Raw genomic sequence first — 22,656 nt, 5'->3', positions numbered from 1 at the left:
ACGAGACGGGAGGGCTTATTAAAAAGAGGGAGAGGGACTTTTTAGAAGGGCCTGGAGTGACTGGGCAAGGGAGTAATTGTTTTAAATTGATGGAAGGCAGGTTTAGATGACAGGACAAGGGTGTAATAGTTTTAAATTGATGGAAGGCGGGTTTAGATGACAGGACAAGGGGGTAATAGTTTTAAACTGATGGAAGGCAGGTTTAGATAAGGAGAGAATTGTTCCCTGTGAGGGCGGCAAGGCCCGGGCACAGCGCGCCCACAGGCTGCCCCATCCCTGGAAGCGTCCATGGCCAGGTTGCGCGGGGCTAGCAGCAACTAGTGGGAAGTGTCCCCGCCACGACAGGAGTGGCACTAGGTGATCTTTAATGTCCCTTCCAACCCAGACTATTCCGCGGTTCTGTGATAAATGAAGCTGTGCCCTCAGCCGAGCTCCGCGCCCCCGGCACGGAATCATCTCTCTCCTTGTCCCCCCCCCCACAGGGCAGCGCTCAATGGCCTCTCCCGCGCTGCCATGGCAACGGCGCCACGCTCAGGGACCGAGGGGCGGCGGGGCCGGGACGGGGACAGCGACAACACCCGGGGACAGTGACAACACCCGGGGACAGCGACAGCCCCGGGGACAGCGACAGCCCCCGCCGGGGTGAGCCCTCAGCTCCCCTCCAGCCCCCGCCGGGGGGAGCCCTGCGAGTTCCCCTCAGGGCCCGAGGCTCCCGCCCGGCCGGCGCGTCCCATGCCTGAGGAGGGCCGAGAGTGCCCGGGGCAGGTGTGAGTTGTGTAAATGCCCCCGGAGTCTGCCCGGCAGTGCCCTGAACCCGGTGCTGGCCTGGCTGTGCTCGCCTCATCGCCCCCCTCACGCCTTTCTGGCTTTAGGTTATAGCTCCAGGCAGCTCGTTCTTCCCTGCCCCGCCGAGTTCTCATCAGCCTTGAAAGCACACCGGTAATGAAACCCCCCCCCAAAAAAAACCCCAAAACAACAACAAAAAAAAAACCCCAAAACAACAAAAAAAACCCAAGACCCCAAACAACCCCACGCTTTGCTACGGGTTTTTTTTACACCTTTATTTTCTGCCTGCCCTTGTGCGCTGCTGTTTCCCCAGAGCGGCCGTCGGGACCGAGTGCATCCCGCAAGGCCGTCCTGCACCGGGCCTCGAGGGGAGGCGGGTTCTGACCCTGCTGCCGTCATCCACCTGCTGTTTATCGCCCCACCTGTTGTTTATCACCTGATCTGGTATTTGTCACCGTATCTGGGATTTATCAGCCCACCTGTTTTTTTCTGTTGCTTTGCTCAGAGCAGTGCTGCTGTAGCTCCATAGTGTGGGTGAGAAGGTTTTTTCTCTTTGTAATGTGGGGTGGGATTTTTTTTCTGGGTTTTAGGTAGTTTTTTTTTCTTTTTTTTTCTTTTTTTTTTTGTTTCATTGTTGGTGTTTTTTTGTTTCTTTCTTTTTTAGTAGACTGCGTGGAAAGGCTTAGACCCTCCTGCTCATGGCCTTGGTGTTTGAAGTTATTTACAGCTTGTGTTTGAAGTCATTTAAGTAGACGGCGTGGAAAGGCTTAGACCCTCCTGCTCATGGCCTTGGTGTTTGAAGTTATTTACAGCTTGTGTTTGAAGTCATTTACAGTTATTTCAAGTTATTTAATACAGCTGAAATTACTGTTCTCAGTTAAACAGTTGTAGTGGTTGACCACATTTTTTCCCCTTAACTGCTGTAATTTTTTCCCTTAATCATAAACCAAGCTGTTCCAAACCACCACAACAGTGAAGATACGCAAACCGTAAAAAGAGGTGTTGAGTTTGCAGAGTTACCAAGATAATGCATCTTCCCAAAGTGTGGTGAAATTGCAAAATACGGTAAAAGGACTCAGGGGAAGTGGCATTTAGTAAGTTTCATGTTGTTTTCCTGAGCTGACTCTGTGTGTGTTGTAGAGTGTTACAAATAGAAATGGATAATTGGTTTAAAAATAGAAAGTGGAGTTTGAAATGGTTGGTGTCACAGATGTTGGGGCATGGAGAACATGAATTTATTCTGAAAGGCTGGAATTATTTCAGCATACCTGAATTAAAATTTATGTGTATTTTTTTCCTTTCTGATCTTTTTAATGTCATTCTTTTTCCCCTTTCTTTAAAGTAGTTAGCATAATATTAAATGTTTGGAAGGACCAGAAGTCTCAGTCATTGTAATTAACAGCAGATGGGTGAGGAGTGATAATAGACAAACTCTTTAATGCACTTGGAATAATTCTTCAAAGGAAATAATTTAGTTTGAAGTATTGGTAAGTGGATGGAACTTAGTGTAGCATGAAATCCACATTCATGGTGTTGATAATGGGATGTGAGCTGTTGCATAGGCAGTAGCATCCCTCTGGATTTGATGGGTTTATTGATGTGAGAAAGCTGTTGGAATTTGGTTAAACTCCTGTAGTGTGAAATAAACTACACCCATCTTCAGCTGTCTGTAAGTTATAAACCTGTCTTTAAATTGATTAGGAAGAGACTTGAGCTAAACTGGAGTACAGGCTATGTGGAATTTGGGTTTATTTAGCTAAGTAGTCTTTCAAGTTGACTCAAACTTTGTTTAGCCCAAACAGCAGTTTTTGGTTTGTTACTTTTAACTGTACATCCATTTTCAGCCCAGAGGAACCTGCTGGAATGATGAAATTGGAGTACCAGTGTGGCAGAGGAGCAGGCAGAAAGGATGTGGCTAATTAGTGCTTGATTTATTTATGTTGATGAGCTGCTTTAGTGTTTGCCTCACTGGCAAATTGTGTTGCCTAGTAGAGAGAAGAGGGATTCATTAAAGAAAACCAGACAGAAAGAGGGAACTCCTCTGTGTATTTAAACTCCAAGTCTCTTTCTGAGGAGTTTGGGATTGCCTTTGCTGCACTTTCCTGGCAGCCCTGAGGGCCCAGCTCAGGGATATTTCAGGGTGTGCATTTCCCCACGGGGTTTGTTTAACTTTGACTCGTCCAGTCTCAGTGTTTTTATGTTCTATCTGTTCAACAACTCCCTGTATTTTCTCAGAATAATTCAGGAGGTTGATCACTGTTATCTACAATTTGATGCTGTTTTTTCTCTACCCAATGTTCTTGAAACTTTGTAGGTCTTTTTATCTCTAATATTCTCACACAGCATCTCTGATATTTATCTCTGATATTACCACATTTTTAAGTTATTCCTTTAAATATTTGCTTTCAGTGGAATATGTTAAAGTTAACTTGTATAAATGGTATTTTTTTTATGAACTACTTTCCCTCCTTGAGCTTGCTCAGCTGACCTGTGTCATTTGCCTCTGTTTTTACTATTAAATAGCCTTTGGGCCCCTCAAATCCAGTGTGTGACCTCCTCCTGTCCAGCTGTGCTGGTCCTGCCAGCTCACATTAGCCAAGAGAAAAACTTTCTTCTGTTCAAAATTAATAAAATATTTTATCTTGGAAAGTGATAAAGGAATAACTGTTTTGAAATGATGTTAAAATTGAATGCTTGGGTTTTCTGACACAATAAGAAAAATGTTTTGTGCACAAATCTGATGCTTTGTCAGCACTGAAATATTGCATTTTAGCTTCTGTGGCACCAGGTGTTGTAACTTCCACGTGCCATTGAGGTGTTTGGCCCCATGGGTGGAGATATTAGGGCACATTTTATCTGTATTAATGCTCAATTTCAGGTTTACCTGTGAACAGGCAGTTTTCCATTTGGGATATTCCCAATCCTTATCAGTTCCTAGGTCCTGCTCTCCCCAGGAAGCTGAGATCCACGAGCTGCAGAAGAGTTCCCAAGCACCCTGGCAGCTGTAAGTCCCTGCACTGTCAACTTTTGTTCCTTTTTCTATTAGCCATTCTTCCATTCTTTTCCCATTATTTCCAGCAGCATCAGGAAATGCCCAGTTTTGCACTGAGCTGCATTTACCCCACAAACATTCCAGCTTAGCAAAGCTCTGGATGTTCACCTTCAATTTAAACCCCCTGCTGTATGAATTTCATTTTGGAAGAGTATTTTATTTTACAACCTGAATTAAAAAAAAAAAAAGTATTTGTAATACCACTGAAGTCTTGAGAGAAGGGATTAACTCTGCTCTGTGAGTTATTGTGTTCCTTTGTATCCATTTGTCTGTGACAGAAGGAATTTATCTTCCCAAATCAGGTGAGATGGTTTGACTTCATAGCCATTGGTACAATTTTCTCCTTCTTGGTGCTTTCTATGGGTTTAGTTCAAGAAAGCTGTGTTTTAGTTAATATTAATCTGCTTGCACATGAACTTTAGGGAATTGCCCAAATGAAACAGCCAAGGAAATCTTTTCCCTGGTATCACAAATGTAATAAAAAAGGGTTTTTTTCACAGTTAAATTTAATTTTGAGTTGCTCTAGGATTTTATTGGCACTTCATACAAACAAGTTTTGCGCTCCATTTCCCTCTATATATGAATATTTTTGGATGTGTAATGAGTTTTTTACTGTTTTAATTTCAATCAAATTCCCATTTCAACAGGTTCCTAACTCTAAATCATTGAAATTCTCTTCTTTAGGAGAAGTTATACTGGGCATCATGAATGTCAATGATTTTGTAATTCTCCCAGGCTCGAAAGCTGGAACCTCAGTGAGATTAAAAACAAAGTAAGTGCTTTCAATCTGATTGGGATTGAGATGTGTTTTCATAATTTTTAATAAATTTTAATGCATCATTAACTAGAAGAGTGGAAGAACAAGAAGAATCATGATGTGTTTCTTTTCTAGCATTTCCCCATGCTTTTATCCACAAGCCTTTCTTTTCTCAGGCTTTAATCTACTTCCTGATTAAGTTACAGGTTTTGTATCCACTGGATAATACAAGCATACTAAAGAAGTCAGTGAAGTGTTTCTTTTAATATAATTAAACCCCAAACCTTTCTGAGTACAGGCACAATTGTATCTGTTTTTTGTTGGAATTTGCACTTAACCTATCCCAAATTTTCCAGAGCTGTTCTCAGTCCTGCTGGGAGATAAAGGAGGGACATGGCTGTAATGAGACATTTTCCAGCTTCTGTTTTTCTGCTTTAAACTTCTTCAGGTACCTTACTGACTTCCAGGTGACTCCTAACAAATATTTCACTATTTCCTCCAGAACTGTCAAGGAATTGCAGTTGGAGAAAGCTCAGTTAGAAACAGAAAACAAAGAGATGGAGAGAAGATTATTGCAGCTGCAGTCAAACATGAGCAGAGAGAAAGAAGAGAGGAGGTAGGTTCAGTTTCTCTTTGGAGAAAAGGAATCCAATGAGATCCTCCTTCCACACCTCCAACTCCCCACATGGGATCTCTTGTAAAGTGTGGAATTCACAATTATATTCAGTCTCCCCTCTCCAATCTTTCTTCCCAATGTTAAACTTGCTTCCTCATGACTTTGTTAATTTGGAATTTCCATATGATATTTGATCTGTTTTCCCTATCGTTTATTCCTTCTCCCTTTTTCCTCTGACTGGCTGGATTTGTCACCTTAGTTTTCCAGCAGGAGACAGAGTAGTTTCTCCTGCCCCCTTGTTTATTTCTGAGGTTTCTGCAGAGGATGCTGTTATTTTTGATCCCCTTTCACATTTGTGTGGCCTCCCAGGGAGGCCTCTCCTGCATGATGGCAAACAGGGCCTGGAACCAAGCACAGTGTGATGAGGCAAATGCAGGGGTGAGGTTTAAATCTGAGTCACTCTGAATGCTGGCAAATTCCTGCAACATCTGCTTCCTTTTCCTTGAGTTTGTGCCTGCTGTGTTTGTCCCTGGGAATGCAAATGCCTTGGATTTGGCTCCCTTGGTGCTGCTGAGCTGCTGGCAGCTCTGTGAGCATTGCCCTGAGCTGCTGGGGCAGTGGTTTCCAGGTGATGTGTGGCACTTTTCTCTCCATGGTATTCTGGTTTGCTCTCAAGGCTTTGTACCTGCAGCCCCTGCTAGGGTTGCTGTGCTGAGCTCCAAGGGCAGGAGGCTCTGGCATTTGCACCACTGGAATCATGGAGTGGTTTGGGCTGGAGAGGATCTGAGAGTTCCTGCATTTCTAGCAGTGCTGGATGAAGTCCTGCAATAAATTGGGACAGTGAATGCTCACGTGAAATGTACTTTTGTTTTTATTCTTCTGAAACCAACCTTTGAGAATTGATAAGATTTTTTTTTAAGTTTAAGAACTTGGACCAATTTAATGGTTTAAAAATAAGTACTTTCTCACACATTTGTTGTATTTACTGCTTTTAAAGTGGACTTGAAGCAGGTTTCAATGGAGCACATTTGGGAAATTGTTCTATAGAGAAGAATTTTATTTTTGTGATGTTCATATTTGAGTATTTGTGCTTTGGGAAATTGTTCTATAGAGAAGAATTTTATTTTTGTGATGTTCATATTTAACAAGCTAAAGGAAAAAAGTGCTTCTCTTGCTTGCAGAAGGCCTAATTTTGAAGTCTTTTCTTGCCTTGGTTTGTAGGAAGTTAGGTGCTTATCATTGGAAATCTGGGCAGGCAGGACCAAGGACCCCCCAACCCCGAGTTGTGGCACCAAATAATGAAAACAGGAAGAAGGTAGGAAACCATATTTGCAAGTAAAGCTATTTAAAGAAAAACAAGATTTAGAACTAATTTATGCTGCAGAGCAGGAAAATTCAAACACTGTAAAACCAAAAGGTTGAGCCCTATCTGAGTAAAATTCCTGACTACTCATTTTTCCATGCCAAGCTCCCTTTGAGCTGGAGGAACATCAAGTTTTTTTTGGTTGAGCTGTTGGGGTTTCAGTTGCAATAAACAGTAAATTATCCCTGCTCCTACAGATTGAATGGTGGCACTGGTGGAAGTCATCAGGAGCCTGCCTTTGGCTGGCTGCTGCCCATGATGGATCTGAAAGGCTTTGGGTGAAACTTTGAGTGCAAATTCTCTGCCCTCCCAGATAAAATACACCACAGCTGAAGTCTTTTCTTTAACTCAGTTATATTGACTCTTGTTCTATGACACCTTTGCTCAGACCTAAAAGAAGGGATGTAAAACTTTCCTGCTAAATCTTTGAAAATCTGTTTTCTATTCAGTATGTACAAATGGAAAAGTGTGTGGCAATTTTTTTTTAACTGGCAGAAAATGAGAACTCAAAATTGCCTTATTATCTGTGAGAGGAGAGGATCAGAATGAAAAGGTTTTCTTTACCTACCTCTTTGCTTTCCCTTTCTCTGAGACAAGGAACTCTGATCTGTTGCTACTTCAAAGATTTCAAATTTCAGCTGGGGTGGCTGACGAGATGAACAGGGCAGAACTTTAAAAACAGCAAAATTAAAATAAGGGGTGAGTGAGGGCTAGTGAGGCAGCAGGGTGAACTCTGCAGGGGAAAACTGAGGAGCTAAAATGCTGAAAATTATCAGTTACTGGGATGTTAGATCATGGAAGTACCACGTGGACAATGTTTCATATCTGGGGAGGGACACTGGTTCTGCACTTCATGGCTGTCATGAACAATACATGGAGTATTCTCTTTAAATGCATGCCCTATTTCCCTAAAATAATTTTTATTCTGTAAAACTTACTCTTTATTCATTAGCATTAGAACCTTATACAGATATATATAAATATTCTTTCCTCTAGGTTTCTCCACAAAATGTGAAGTTACAATTACTCAAGCATGTTCAAGGTAAAGACATCTTTCTTAACCAAATAAAACTTAAACTTCTGATAGATTATTGCTTCATAGAGGTTGCTGTGATTAAACACTGAAGAAAACATAGTGGAACACTGGATTAGTTGTGATTTTTGTTGCTTTGTTTCAGAGCCAGTGAAAAAACCAGTTAAGCCTGAAAGAGGAAATGTAGCCCATGAACAATTGGGAGTGAAGGGGATGGCCTGTCGACCACCTGAAATTAAGGGTGGGCTGCTGGTAAGTAAATGGTTAAAAACAACTTTCAAGCAACACAATTTAATGTGTGTGGAATTTTTTGTGTCAGTATGTAGGCACACATTTTTCTTGCTCTCTAATAATTACTTAGTGCCTGTACTTACAGACTGATCTCCCTGAATGCAAGGAAACAGATTAAATGGTTCTGTTGTCAGGACTGTGACCACTTCTTTAACTGGTAACAGTTAAAGAATTTATTTAAACTCTGTTTTTATTAACTTGCCCAGCGTGTAACTGTGACCTCTTCTTTAACTGATAACAGTTAATAAAAACAGAGTTTAAATAAATTCTTTAACTTGCCCAGCGTGTGGCCATGGCTGAAGGAGGCTGATCTCATCCTTAACTAAAGAACACTTCTGTGATTAAAGATGTGTGGTTGCAGGCAAAGGGGCCAAAATTAAGTGGTCCATGAATGTCTTGGAATTTTAAATCCTTACATAAAGCCCAGGGCACGCGTTGAATTCTGACTGATTTTCAGGCTGGCACCTTGTTGGCTGTGTTAGAGTGGAAATTTCTATTAGCAACTATGAGGTGATTTCTATTTAATAAGGGTATTTTTGTCTTTTAGCAAGTAGGAAATAGGAATAATAGATAGGAAACCCAGCCTCCAAAGTGTGGTGTTAGCCTCATACATCTCGATTTTAAAGTTATTTATGTGAATTTCCACTGTTGAATAAGAAAATAACATTTTTATTCTAAAAAAAATAATCTCTTAGAGAGATCCCCCGCCTAGAATACACGATGATACACCACATGATGTGATTTTTTTTCCATTATTTTATTAAACCAGTTGGAGCTGCTCACCCTCAAAAGGAACTAATATTTTGTGTGTGTCTTTGTAATGCTTTTCCTTCGGGGAAAAATATGTGCGGATTTGGAATTTAAGATAACTTGCCAACAAAACCGCGGGGATTTTGCTGCCGTGCTCCCAATTTCACTAACGCTCGCTCCCAGCAGCGCCGACCGTGCGCGTTTTGCTTTCCCCATCGTGCGCGTTTTGTTTTTCCCCATCGTGCGCGTTTTGCTTTCCCCGTCGTGCGCGTTTTGTTTTTCCCATCGCGTGCGTTTTGTTTTTCCCAGCGGATTTTGGGGAGCGATCCTGGCGGGCGCGGAGCGGCTGCAGTGCCGCGGATCGCCGCCCGAGGGCGCTGCGCCCCCGCGGGACGGTCCAGCCCTGCGCATCCCGGAGCGCTCCCGCATCCCGGGGATCCCGGCTGGCAGGGGATGAGCCCCAGGAATATTGGGCTGGAAATCCCTGCTGGTGCGGGGAATTGAGCTGAGAGTCGCTGGAGTTGTTCCCTGCTGATCCCGTGTTCACACAGTGAGCTTTGTGCTGTGCTCACCCCGCACTGCAGTAAGAGGACTGGGGAATGCCCTGGACGTGCAGACGCTGACACCTTTAACAGCCACCTTTTATTGCATTTGCAAGTCACAAGTGCCACTGGATGTACAACCAGTCCCTGGATCAGTTAAAGCACAGGGCAGGTAGAAAGAAGTTTTCCCAACATCCTGAGTGTGTAGGGGCTGCTGGTGTTTGACTCTCACCTTTGCTGCTGAGGTCCCTCACTTGGAGAATGTGTAGGCAAAGGATCTTTCCCATAAATACATAAATTATTCCGTGGTTTTGCTTGATAGTCATCCAAGAGTAATGATAATGAAAACCTCCAGAGTAATTTTCTTTGTTCTAATACAGGTTGAGAAATCACTCAAGTCCCAGTGCAGGACTGTTTTTCTCCCTTTGTAGCTGTTTTCAATCAATCTCATCAATTAGAGTTTGGACTTCCCTGGACTGCTGTATTAATGGCTACCCAGTTAGCCCCTTAAATGACCATTTTCCTCTTGCTGACCTCTCCAGATGTGCCCCTGTCCACTGGGAAGCTTCAATAAGCAGCTCCTCATTGGTAAAGCACATAGCTCATAAATTCCTTTAAATGAGACATGCTGCATTAAATGCCTCATTTAATCCCCTTGTACATGGGATGTGGTGTCCATGGCTTTATATCCAAAACATGGATGTGGGTGTCCATGGCCACTGCTCTCTAATACCAGAAACCTGTAAAAGTAGGGGGTTTGTGTGTCTGGTAATAAAAACTTTTGTCTTTCTTATTTAGCTCTTGATAGATCTTTGCAGTTAATTGTGAGCAAGATCACATAAAATGGGAGTGATCTTGATTACCAGGTAGCTCAGCTGAGCCCAGAAAAGTGAGTGCTGCAGTTCCACAGCTGACACTAAAAATGTTGCTGCTCCTCAGAAATGCTTTATCAGTAATGTTGTGGAACTGATTTAGGAACCAGCCTCAGCATCAGCCTCTGCAAGCCCTGGAAAGCAGGACAAAGGATTGCTGCTGAGTGGTGCCTTTGATGAGAAGGCATCTGCAAAGTCTTTTCAGGAAGCTTTGCTTCAGTGGAGAAAAGGTGAAAGTGATCCTGGAAGAGATCCATGTGCCAGTGAGGTCCCATCAGGTATGGTTTATTTTATGACTTTTAAAATACAATAGGAGCTATTTGGGGGAGTTAGTTTTTAGATTAATGAAGGCAGATATGATGTGAAGCTAAGAAAACCAATTTGACTCTTTCTCAGTGTGCCTTTATTAATAACAATCATCTCTGAAGGTTTTTTTAAATGATATGCAGAGTGTTTAGCTCAATTTTTTTAATCATCTCTGGCAGTGGCCAGGATGTCCAGCCCAGGTCCCTAAACCTTCCTATGGCTTTGTGTCTCACGTGGCACTTCAGCATGAACTGCAATGCTCCAGCATAAAACCAGTTTTAAACTGAGCCAAGGAACGTGCAGGGCTCAGGATTTTGTGTGTTCTATCCAAGTACATTTTCTGCTTGCCTTCCACAGGCTCTTAATATTTCTTTGTCCCAATGAAAAGCTGCAATCAGCTGAAGTATGCATGGAAAAATATGGAAAATTCCTCTGGTCTGATTGGATTTGTGCAAATCCAATCTGTGTCTTGTTCCTCTAGTCCATGGATGGTGGTTTTTCTCTGTGGCTTTTTTGTACAAAATAATGCTAAACTGATTTTTTTCTTTTTTTATTTCTTTTCTGTGGGATTTTGATCTGTGGAGTCATGGATTTCTGTCCCTCCACTCTTTCTATGGTTCCAGTGTGTAATCTGTAATAAATGAGTTTTTATGGCTGCTCCCATTACTGCCTGTGTTTTGTAAATATAATACTGCTGGCCATTTAAATTTTGGAATTATGCAAAGACTGAACTAAGCACAGACCCAAATGTGATGTCCATTCAAGAATAATGTAGGTAAAGAGCCTGTTTATAAGCCTGAACAGCTGTATAATTTTTTAAAAATAATTCTGACAGAAGCTGTGGGGAATTGTGAGGTACAGACCAATGTGAGTGCTCTGAAGGAACCCATCCATGTGCAATTCCAGAAGGATGGCCTGAGCTACATGGAGAAACTCCTGCTGAAGAAATACAGAAGGTATTACTGAATTTGCTGCCCCTAGTGAAAGAATTCAGAAATACTTAATTAACAAAAATCCAGATGAAACTTTTGAAATATTAGATATATTAGCAAGAGTCAAGGGCAGTGTGAACACAGGGCTTTATTTTAATAAAATGATAATTATAACCAGACTTGATCATTTCATAGTTCAGAATTCCTGCAGAGGGAGTATTTAGAGAGATTCTCTTTGCTCAGTTGATTGTAGAATTTGAAGACTGGTAATGATATTTAGTTACTTGATTTTGGGGCATTTGCTACAGGGATTTAGAGAAAAGGAATCTTCAGGATTCTTTTGTGGGCATTACAGAGTTGTTTTATGAGTTCTTGAGAAGCAAAGTCACCTCAATGAAGTTAGGAGGACTTAAGGCTGCTGCAGTAAATTGGCTGGTAGGGTTTTTCCTTTTTTTTGGTGATATATTTAAAAATGACTTTTTAAGATCGATTTTTTTTTCTTTCTGTTTCAGAACTCCAGTTGATCAATTTTTTGCAAGTTGCATGAAAGATTCAGGGCCTGTGCAAGCCCCGAGTGTCCAACAGGCTGGGGCTGGAGGAGGGGGACAAGGAGATGATGATGATGATGACATTGAGGAGTTAACAGGTGTAACAGATTGATTTTTTTTATTCAGTCTAAAATACCTTTTCCTTGAGATTTTTTCTATGATTGCTGAGCATTTCCACTCTTTACCAGTTTGCTAAAAGCAGCAATAATAAAAGGAGAAATTTGTGGGTTTTCCATAATGAATAAAAATGTTGTATTTTGAGTGTGTTTTGAACAGGAAAAACTGAAGTGCATGAAATTATTTACATTTCACAGATGAAGAGGTGAAGAAATACTGGGCATCTATTTATAGAGCTGAAGAATCCAACACTGTTTCTGAAAATGCAGAGTCCTCTTTGAAAATTGAATTTCTTGATGATGTGAGTACTGATAAAGGACTTGAGGAGTCTCAACAATGAACTGATTTGTTCAAGTTTTAATCTGGTAAATGTTTAAAGTAGCAACAGTTAAATAACTTCCAATAAGGAAGAATTCTGGTGCATTGTTTGTTTTCCATACAAATGTGGAGAACTGATCATTCCAAAAGTTCCCTGTACTTTTTTTCTGTTGCATTCAGGGATCTGCACTATATGGGATTTATACACAAATAAATCTGACACCTTTTCATCACTCTTAATTTTTTTCTTTATTTTTAAATGTTTAATTTGTTGCTGAGTGTGGGTCTCTTTATTTTTGTTCTTTATTCAGTCTCAGAGCGAGGACTCGGGAGAATCTTCAGACTCTACACTGGAGGAAACTGGAGATGTGGGGATGAATAAGCAAGGAAAAACTGACCCACTGGAGTGTGGAAGGTATCAGAAATGCAGAGATTGTGGAAGAGGAAAGCAAATAATCCCAAATTTGTGCTAGTTCCTAAGAAATGGGGGCTTTTCTTTGCAGGCAGTTAGATTTGAGTTATTATGTGTACAGTGTTTCAAGGCCATTAAGGAATATTAATTGCCTGTAACTAGAGAGGCATCACTTTGAAATCCTAACCCATATGGGTAAGATGCATTTCTTTGCACTTGCCTGCCCTGAATTTTAGTGAAATTCTCTTTTCTGAGCTCTTAGCAGGAGCAGGAACTCGCATACAGATTTTGCCATTGATCAGTGCTGTGCAAATTGAAGATACTCTTAACCTTGTAATTCCAGACAAAAACAATAACTGATGCATCTACAATTCTTCTGATCTCCCAACGTTTATTGGATTAACTGTGACCTGGTTTGCTTTTTGTATCCTTCTGGTCTTTTCCCCTCCTCTATCAAACCTCAGCATTTGCAGACCAGAACAACACAGAACCAGCCCCTTAAAAGAAAAATGGGTGTAATGGGAAAGTCTTCTTTCCATTTAACTTCCTCAGCTGAAATGTAATAGTTTTTACTTTTGCCTCTCCACAGAAATCCTGTTTCTCCTAAAGAAATTTCTCAAGGTAAATGTGAGAAGTTCTTAAGTTCTTTGTTGAAAATACATAAATGTGTTCAGTTTGTCATTCTCATATAGGATGGAATAATCAACTACAGTGGGCTGAAAAATAAAGATCCTTAAATTATGTCCCATTCTCTGGGCTGTCACAATTTCCTTTGATTACAGTTTCATGGCTGTGTGAGCACTATGATAAATACCTATAACAAAGAAAACCAACTTACAGAATCATTCACAGCCTGATAAGATGGATTTCAAACCTTGGAATGTTTTTAAGGAAATTTTATTAAATTTCCACAATTGCCTTTAGCTTTAGTGAAGATTTTGTATTTTAAGTTCATGAAGAAAACTTAGTTGATTTGCAGGTTATAATTAATATTCATTACAAGTATTTTCATGATTTTGTTGTGCTCCTATAGAAAATCTGATTGTCTGCAGTGGTCTTGAAATGAATGCTGAGCAGGAGGAGAGCACTGAACCAAAGGCAGGGAGAAGATCACTGAGCTCCTGTGAACTTCCCGAGGAGATCTCTGACCCCACTGAAGGAGTGAGCAAAGATCTCATTGGGGCTGAACTGAAGAGCAGCAGAGATCTGGAGGCAGAACTGCAGGAGAGCAGGAGGGAGCCACAAGAACTGGGCATGGTCTGCAACAGCCAGAGCTTGGTCTTGCCTGTAACTACAAAATCTTCAGCAGTAAGCTATGGTGTCTTTAATTGCTAAATAGATTAGGGAAGTTGCTTTATCTGCTTTAGGTTTAGGGCATATCACTGCCTGCCATATTTGATATGTAAGGGATGAAAGGCTCCACTTTGTGGTGCCAGTTTTCTGTTAATGTTCAAAAAAAAAAAAAGGAAAATATAACAAACTCTGTGTCAGGCATAAAAGCTGTTGGAGGAGCAGATCTTCTCATGTTTGTGTTAACAGTACTTCACCTCTTGTCTGAATGACCAAAAAAGGGTGCCTTGTCTTATCTAAGAAATTATTCAGATCCTCATTTGCTGAAAATAAAATCAAAGCAAAAAAAGATAGAAAAGGTTGGGACATTGATTTGGAGTCATTGGTAAACAGTGATCACCTTCCTTTCTGGACCCAAAAGTGAACACAAAGAAAATTTGCTTTTCATGTCCCTAGTGAAAGAACAGACTCGAGCTCTTACAACATGACAAGTTTTTAGGGTTTTAAAGCATATCTTGAGCAAAAAACATCATCCTCATGAATATCTATTACAGCTGGCTGTCAATATCAGTCTGAGTTCTATGAAAGGAGCATTTTATTAATCTGAACTTGCAGGGGCAATTATAAAAATTCCTGTTTCCTGTCCTGTTTGTAATTTCTCTGTTTTATTCAAGTTACAGGATGTAGCCAAAAGACAGAAATGTGGTTCTACATCATATCAGGGACTTGAAGGTTTCTTTGTTGTAGGTGCAAACCCTAAACAAGAAAAGCTGGAGGCACCTTCTTCCCTGGCTGCTGCCTCCAGCCCTAGGGACAGGAGAATCCCTTTTCCAGGTACTGTTGTGTGAATGAATCCTCAAAAATATAGATATTTATCATCTTTTTTTTCAGTTCCATCCAGCTTGCTTTAGGAATCACTTCAGGGTGACAGTCATGCCACACAAGTGGTGCTGAGCAAGGATAAAATAAACTCCCTACTCTGAGGCAATCTAGTGCCATAAATTTAATCTTTATCATTATGATTAAACTGTATATGATTATATATTATAGTATGTATTATGTATAATATATAAATATATATTATATATTACAATAGAAATTGAATTATTTATTAATATATCCCCTGATAATAGAGTTCCATAAGGTTCCTATTGCTTTTGATGGTGTATATGAAACAACAAGTGAACATCATTAATCTGATTAAATATATCACTTGAAATCAGGCTTTTAGTCTGTTATATATCTGTAAAAAATTGTTTCCTGGCTTCTTTAATTCACACATTAAATGCAGCAAAAATAGGACAAGTAAATGCATATTAACACAAAACCTGCAGATAATTTCCTCTAATAATGTTGGGTTTCAGGAGAAGAACAGTGGGTTTCTGAGAGGAGCCTAAGTGAATATGCTGATGACTCTGTAGTTCAAGGTGTCTTGGAAAGTCAGCTGAACAGAGCTGCAAATGCTTTCCAGGCCCAAAATCAACTTTCCCATCTGATGGCAGCATGGATGCCATGGCCAGGTAGGGACAGCCACAGTTCTGAGCTCCTAATTAGGTTAATTTTAATTGTATAAGATGGAGACACTCTGAATTTGTCATTTCTATATCTTCATTTGTGTATTTTTTTGTGTGTGTGTGTGGTTTTTTTGTGTTTTTTTTTAAACAGGTTTTTTATTGTAGTTGTTTCTTTATGTATTTGCATTTTAATGCTTTTTTTTGAATAGGCTTTGGAGTTTAAAGTTACCTCTTTTCAACTATCACCAAGAATTCTTTTTATTTAGCTTACTTTCTGCTCCTGCTGCTGCCCTTTTACTCCCCTCTTAGCTTGAATATTTAGAGAATAAACCCTCTAGAAGAAGTTTCTGTATTTGTGTGTGTTGGTAGTCTCTGGTACAGTTTGGGAGTAATCTAATAAAGGATTCCTTCTGCTACAGAAGCAAGTCTGATTACATGAACTCTAAGAAACAGGGACACAAGTAATAACTGTGTCTGCACTTTTGTGTTACCTTTCTCAATTTCAACTGTCTCCATCCCAAGAAATGTAGCTCTACATTATTTCTCACATCATGAGCAACCAGGTTGACATTTTAATTTAAATAATGCTGTGTGCAGAAATCGAAGCTGTCAGTTTTGAATCCAAGGAAAATATTGGAAAGGGTCTATATTTTATTCATGTTAGTTTAAATTAAAAAAAAAGAACCAAACTTTAGAGCTTTCTGCAATCATTCAGTGTCTCCCCTCACACAAAATTTGTGGCATTGTGCAGAATACTTAAATCATGTATTTCTTTTTTGAAAGATACTTCTGAAGTATGAGGTGGTGAATTTATAGGTGGTAATAAAGAAGTTAAAAATGTATTGGAAAGTACAACCTTAATTTTAGTGATATTTTTCATTAGCTAGAGTTGGTTTGAGACTTTTAATGGCAAGTTTTTGTCAATATTTTGAGTTTTTTTCAAGCTGATAGTGGAGATACTGCATCTTTTTGTTCATGTTTGCCCCTAAGACATTTCAGGCCATGAAAGTAATTCCAACTTAGCTTGTGAAGATGGAACCATCTCCAGCAGAGCCATGGAGAAGATCTCTGGAAATGCAGATGTGCAGAACACCCTGGAGCTGAAAGACCATGACACATTTGATATTTTTGGGTGAGTTCAACTTGCTGGCTGTGTTTTTATGACATTTTAGATTATTCAAGATGCCAACCATGTCAGAACTGAAATAAAAACAGTCTTAACTCTCTAATTGTGCATTACCTGCTAATTACAAAAGTCAGCATGACCTTGTGGTGTCTTGGTGTTCTAAGCCCCTTCTCAGGCAGCTCAGAGTCAGAACTGAGGGATGTGTTTTGTTCTTTAGACTCCAAATGATAAATTTGGGGATTGTAGGTTTTTCAATGCATTAGCACTGAGATTTATGAGGTAAATCTCTTAAAATCATCTGCATTCTTGGGTTGTGACCCACCATGTGTTTGTTATTTTGCCTTGGACACTGAGATGACTTGGAAAAAGGGAATTCCTAAAGTTCGGTGTCTCACTGTTTTTTTTTACTGGGATCTCCTGCCCAGCAGGAGTCAGAGGAGCACTGAAGGAACTCCAGGCTGTGTGATTAGAGCTGATTCACAGATTTGTGACAGAAACTGAGGGAAAAGCTGAATTACAGCAGCTTGTACTGCCAACATCTCCAGTATAAGCTTTTTTTTTTTGGTGCCTTTTAGTTTAACACATGTGAACATATGTCAGCAAGGCTTAAAGCAGAGAACTTGGGGAATTGCAGGCACTGGAAATCACTGGGGTGTGTTTCTTTTAAGGGACTGGGAGGAAAGCCAAATGGACGCTGAGGAAGCAATTCTGGAGGACAAACAGCAGGTTTTGGCATTGCAGTGAACATGGAAAACTCAGTTCAGTCTCCACCTTTGTATGGTTCAGAACCAAGAAGATCAAGAGGCGTTTTAAGTTCTGCTCAAGACATCATTTACTAAGGAATATTCTGTAAAGTTGACATTAAAACTTCTTTAAAATACCTTGATTTGGCTTTTTAATAATTCTTACTATGAAGAAATAACAGAATAAAAACTTATCTTGTGCTGTATTTTTAGGATAGTTTTATTCCTTATTTTGAATTCAATGTAAGTTTTCTTGTCTGCAGGTGTAATTTTGTCTCCAAATGTGATTTTATGTGGCCAAGCTGGGAGGTGGCACACCAGGGGCATTAATGGGATGAACTGGGGTCTCTGTATGATCAGGTTTGTGCTGAAAAGCACAGGAAGAGTCTCTAAAGTCAAGTTCATTTTGTCAGATGTTTTGGAAGGGAATGGAAGAATGGAATGTAACAGCTTTCCACTGTACATTTAACTTCTCCTTCCACACTCCTGACTCCAGCAGGGAGCCTAGACCACAGCAAACCTCTGCTCAGAATCAGTTGGGAGTGAATTCCCTTTCGTTCCCTGCTCCAAAATTCCAGTTCAGAGGGATCTGTATCCAGGCAAATCCAGCTGTGCTGCAAGTTACTGCCTTACAGACCTTTGATAATTAAAAGAACAAAGAGGAAATGCAGTTCAAATCATCCTGGGTGGCTTGAATTTTAACAAACAGCCCCAGCTGTCCTTTTGAACTTGCTGTATTTGTGTTGTAGAAAAAGCTTTTTTCTTCCTCCTCCTTAGAAAGTGTAAGGTTTAATGCAATTAATATAATTTCTGTAAAAGGTCATTTGGCCAAGGTGGTGCTTTGATGTAAAGAGGGTTTGGGGACTTTCTGCTCTCTTGTTGAGGAGATGCTTAATTGTAATTGAGTGGCTTTGAAATTACCTAAATGGTATCTTTTGCTAACATCTTTAGGATTCTCAGACACAGCAGCTTGCTTAGCTTGAAAGTTCTTTCCCTTCATGTGCCTGACTCTTTCCTCCTTTTGTTTCCTTCACTGTGTTTTTTAAGGAAAATTTCCCCCTTCTCCCCTAGTTTTGATAATAAAGGTGTATGAAAAATTGTGACAAATATTTGTCTTTTTGTGTTGGGAAAGTTTGAAAGTGGGATTAATTAGAAGCTCTTGTCTGACAATTGTTCTTCAATGTTTATGGGTGAACTGCCTGGCAGGGCTCTAAAATTCATGGAAATTGTTATCCTCAGAAACTTTCCTTTAGGAAGAGAAGCTCTAAATTCTGCTTTTCTGTGTTCAGAGGTGGCAGGTGCCCTTCACTAATGGATCAGTGGAAACATTCCAGTCTCTGATTTGGTTTCTGGCAGTTAAACCCAGTCTGGTTTGGATTCTCCCCACGCCCCAGGACTCTGCTGTGTTATCTGAGCCCACCCCCCCAGCAGCTCTGCACTAATATCAGACAACACTGTAATCTTTGCAACAATTTCTTTTACAGGAGAAAGTACTTCAGCCACCCTAATTCATCCAAACTAGAGGCATGAGGCTGAACAGACCATTGATTTGATTTCCTGCCTCATTTCTTGTCTTTAAGGTGAGGGCATATTTTCCACCTCAGTTTTCTTTATAGAGTTTACCATATATTGATGTTTTATTACAGCAGTTCTTTGTCAGAAATTGGGAGAATAAAATCACAGAGCAGGAGTTCTACTTTGGGGATGGAGGCCAGTGCTTTTCTCTCATCAATGTAACCTTTCTTTTTCAGTTACTCTTCCAAATATTCCTATTACACTCATTCCACTGGCACAGACAGCCTGACTGCTTCCATGCTGTTCCCAACCTTTTTTAACAGGAAAACTGATGAAGCAGCTGCTGCTGCAGTGTGTGCCTCGAGCCCTCAGCAGGCAAGGTAATCCTTTAAATTTGGGCTTGTTGGAGATAACCAGAAAGTCACTGAGTGCTTTCAACATCTGATTTTCAAAGTTTTCCCTTACCATCCCTTTTTCTTGAAAGGAAAAAAAAAAACAAAAAACTTCTGATAACACCTGCAATGAAATTTGGGCTTAAAATATGCTCCCTTCAATGTATTGGTGATCTCTGTTTAGGCAGTGGTGATTTTAATATATTTCAGTTTTGTCTTCCTGGTTTAAAACATTTGAAGATGTTTTGTGCTGTTTCTTTTCCCCTCTGTTTTAGTTATAGTGGTGGAACTGATATCCTAAACAGGTGACCAAAAAGAGCATCTGAGTTGCTGCAGTTCTGTAATAGATTTACTGCTAACAGATCAAATCTAGTGTTGGAAGACTGAAAGCTGTTTATTATGATGAATGTGGTTTAATGTAATTCTCTGCATGATATTTAAGGTCCTTTCCAACCCAAGCCATTCTATGATTCCTTGATATCAATACAATCTACAAATGATAATATTAATTTTTTTAATGTTTTATTTTTATTTCTACCTGTGCCTTTTGTAGGGATGTTTGATCCATACCCAAGTGTTGAGGGATTTGCACAGAAAAATCATCTTTCCAGTCCATTTAGAGAAAGAGAAAAGGAGGAGGGGGAAAATGAAAGACCAGTTTATTTTTTGGAGCTTCTGGGGTGAGTTTGTCTTTTTGTGTACATTGACTTTTGGTAACATGATTGTATAAAACATAAATCATGAGAAATTACTTTGGCCATCAGTTTGGGTTTTGAGAGAGAGCATCACATTCATTATATATAAAAGTATTTTAGGATTCCTGGTGAGGAGCCTGGCAGACTCCACCTGCTTGTCTCTGACTTGTTGTATGTGGCCCTTTTCTACTCTCAGTGTGAAGGGGAATAACACAAATGCCACAGGATTCCAAGTGCTGGAATTCCCAAACTCCTATTCCCCTTGTCTTCATCAAGTGCCTTTCAGGGAAGGTCAGAGGGGCTGGTGAATGATCAGCCTGACACTGCCAGGGGCTGTGTTGTGATGCCACATCCTGACCCACATCTATGTGCTTGCTTCTCATCAAACAATCAAATTCCCATTAATGAGCTCATTTGCAGTGTAAAATGAATGTTTCTCGTGCTCAAAATCCAGACCAACTTACCAGGAAGTCCTTGGAATGTTTTAACTGGCTGCTGTTTGTCTGGCTGCCAGACTTTATTTTGATGTAGAAGGGCCACTCCTCTGAGTCACAGAAACCTCCCCAAGTGTTTCTCAGCTTGCTTTGCACACGGGGATGGGCAAAGATTGGACAGTGAAAATTGAGGTTTTCTTGTTGATGTTTCTTTTCAACCATCAAGGGATGAATTCCACTGCAAACACTGTGAAGGTCTCTGCTCCCTGCTCCAGAGCAGAGCTCTGTTTTACCCTTTGGTTTTACCCTTTAATAGACTTTAAGATGCTGTTGTTTGCTGCATCTCATTTATAAAAATTAAGAGTTGTTCTTTCCTCCATCATAATATAGCTTACATGCATCTCATTTAATTATCAGGAACACATAAACCCAATTAGTTTTAATTTATCCAGACCATTTGCATCAGAGACAAATACATCTGTCTTTTTCATTTCAAAAATGAATCCTGCAAATTGCAAGCCATCAACACAAGGGCATTTCTAAATTATTTTGGTCAAGAGAACTGTTCCGTGACTTTCTAGTTAATTAGGATTAATTAGGTTGTTTAATATGCTTATGCTTTTGGTAAGGGATGGAAACATAATAATCTATTTTATGTTAATAATACAGATTAGGTAACAAGCCCAAGGAATGGAAGCCTCCAAAACCAAAACTGATTTTCCATATATTGAGGGATGTAAAGACCCTCAAAGAAAAACTGAGATTTATTTCAGTAAAATGGAGGTATTTAAAATGCTGATTTCCAAAGGAACTACAACAGAGGAGTTAAGGAACAAATATTCATCAGTATGAGCTGTGAAACCTTGGTAGGTATAAATTAGATTCTGTTTTATTTTAACTAAAAACCTGGAAATAAACCTCAAACCTAACAAAAACTCCTCAGCAAATCCTTCAGGATTTGGCCCAGTGTGTGTCTATCATATATTTCTCTGAGCTCAATGCAACAAAAATTACCCAATGTTTGTGTTGAAGAATACAAACATAATTTTTTGTTGGTTATTTTTTTGGGGCAGCATTTCTTGTGGTACTTCTACATTTTTCCTAATATTTACTTTGCAAGATGAAATAGTATAAAACTCCATCAATTTTTTTTTCTTTGTTTGTTGTGGTTCTTCCCTGTGTTAAATTTACTGCAGATGTGCTGATTTTTGGTTAAAAGAAATCTTTACTCCATTGGGAGAGGCCTTCCAGAATTTCCTGCTGTACCCAGTTTTTCTGTGCCATAAAGTAATGGCAGTGGATGCAGAATTCCGAATAAACATCTTCATAAAGATGGAGAGGTGGTCAATGTGAGTTGGGAATTATGCTTGGATCTACCAAAATTCTGTTTATAACCTTAAAATGCTGTAAATTGAGCAATGAAAAGTTGTCAAAACACAGTGGCCCATGCTGTGGTGCCCACAAACCATTTCTACCAATGCTGCTTCTGCACCAGAGCCCTGACCATTATTTTATGGTTTTTATTGTAAGTTTGAATCATTTATACAGGGAAACTAGAAGAGAAGTTAATTGAATGTGGCTCAGTTTGAAAAATGTGAACACTTTTCTTAAAGTGCTCTGAAACAGCCTGGAAAAATCATGCTCTGTTGCATTATTTTTGTCTGGCTGCTGGAGCTTGCCAAATACAAATATACTTTCTCCTCTACTATATTTAATTTTCCTACTTATATTACATTAGAGTTGCTATTAAATTATCAAATAGATACATCATATGTTGCTTGAAACACAGCTGCTGTTATTTGCATTTAGCTGTTAGTGCTGTAAAACCACTTTTTATGGTCACAATAGGAACATCAGCTACAAACAGAACAAAGAGGGTTTTTTTTTTAAAAAACAATCCAGCAACTTTTGAGGCAGAGAGGAATCACATCACCTGGCCTGATTCCAATCACTGGTGTTGTTTCTTTCTTGGCCAACCTGTTAATGAAGGTTAAAGTTTCATTCTGCTGCATTTCTTGTAGTAGGTGAAATGAGCCAGTATTCAGAAATGTTGGGCCTCAAAATCAGGTGAGAAAGGAGTGAGAGAAGAGTTAGTTATGATAATAATTTCTAGATCAGAAAGACCTGCAGGTACAGATACAAACTTTCCTACCATTTTTTCCTTCCTGTCTAGTTTTTTTTTTGTTTTTTTTTTTTTTTTGGGGGGGGTGGTTTTAGATACAAACTTTCCTTTCCTACCATTTTTTCCTTCC

General features: G+C 39.8%; 1 protein-coding gene across 6 annotated transcripts; it reads left to right on the top strand.

Annotated features, from left to right (window-relative positions):
* Positions 1-1,112: 1,112 nt before the first annotated feature.
* ZBBX (zinc finger B-box domain containing) lies at positions 1,113-18,450 on the top strand. 6 transcript variants are annotated; one of them, XM_039713627.1, is made up of 18 exons: positions 1,113-1,320; positions 3,718-3,790; positions 4,523-4,610; positions 5,098-5,211; positions 6,433-6,526; positions 7,571-7,616; positions 7,753-7,859; positions 10,166-10,340; positions 11,207-11,324; positions 11,813-11,946; positions 12,163-12,266; positions 12,595-12,698; positions 13,285-13,316; positions 13,729-14,003; positions 14,660-14,819; positions 15,350-15,505; positions 16,490-16,631; positions 17,294-18,450. In XM_039713627.1, exons 3-18 carry the CDS (start codon positions 4,543-4,545, stop codon positions 17,367-17,369), a joined length of 1,905 nt encoding a protein of 634 aa, XP_039569561.1. In that variant the 5' UTR covers positions 1,113-1,320; positions 3,718-3,790; positions 4,523-4,542; the 3' UTR covers positions 17,370-18,450. The 6 variants fall into 6 exon arrangements, with proteins under 6 accessions (XP_039569561.1, XP_039569556.1, XP_039569557.1 ...); XM_039713622.1 differs by having other exon boundaries at positions 11,204-11,324; XM_039713623.1 differs by having other exon boundaries at positions 1,287-1,320; positions 3,665-3,790; positions 11,204-11,324.
* The last annotated feature ends 4,206 nt before the right edge of the window (positions 18,451-22,656 follow it).

Source organism: Passer montanus, unplaced genomic scaffold, assembly GCF_014805655.1.
Source record: "Passer montanus isolate IOZ18808 unplaced genomic scaffold, ASM1480565v1 scaffold29, whole genome shotgun sequence".
Taxonomy (NCBI): domain Eukaryota; kingdom Metazoa; phylum Chordata; class Aves; order Passeriformes; family Passeridae; genus Passer; species Passer montanus.
Note: the sequence above shows the minus strand (reverse complement) of the source record. Positions and strands in the feature narration are given on the sequence as shown.

Bases quoted from the DNA above. Each gene is read 5' to 3' on its own strand.
- ZBBX (XM_039713622.1), top strand. From the start codon at position 4,543: ATGAATGTCAATGATTTTGTAATTCTCCCAGGCTCGAAAGCTGGAACC. The intron at 5,212-6,432 runs GTAGGTTCAGTT...CTTGGTTTGTAG, and splicing joins AGAGAGAAAGAAGAGAGGAG to GAAGTTAGGTGCTTATCATT. The intron at 11,947-12,162 runs GTGTAACAGATT...TACATTTCACAG, and splicing joins TGACATTGAGGAGTTAACAG to ATGAAGAGGTGAAGAAATAC.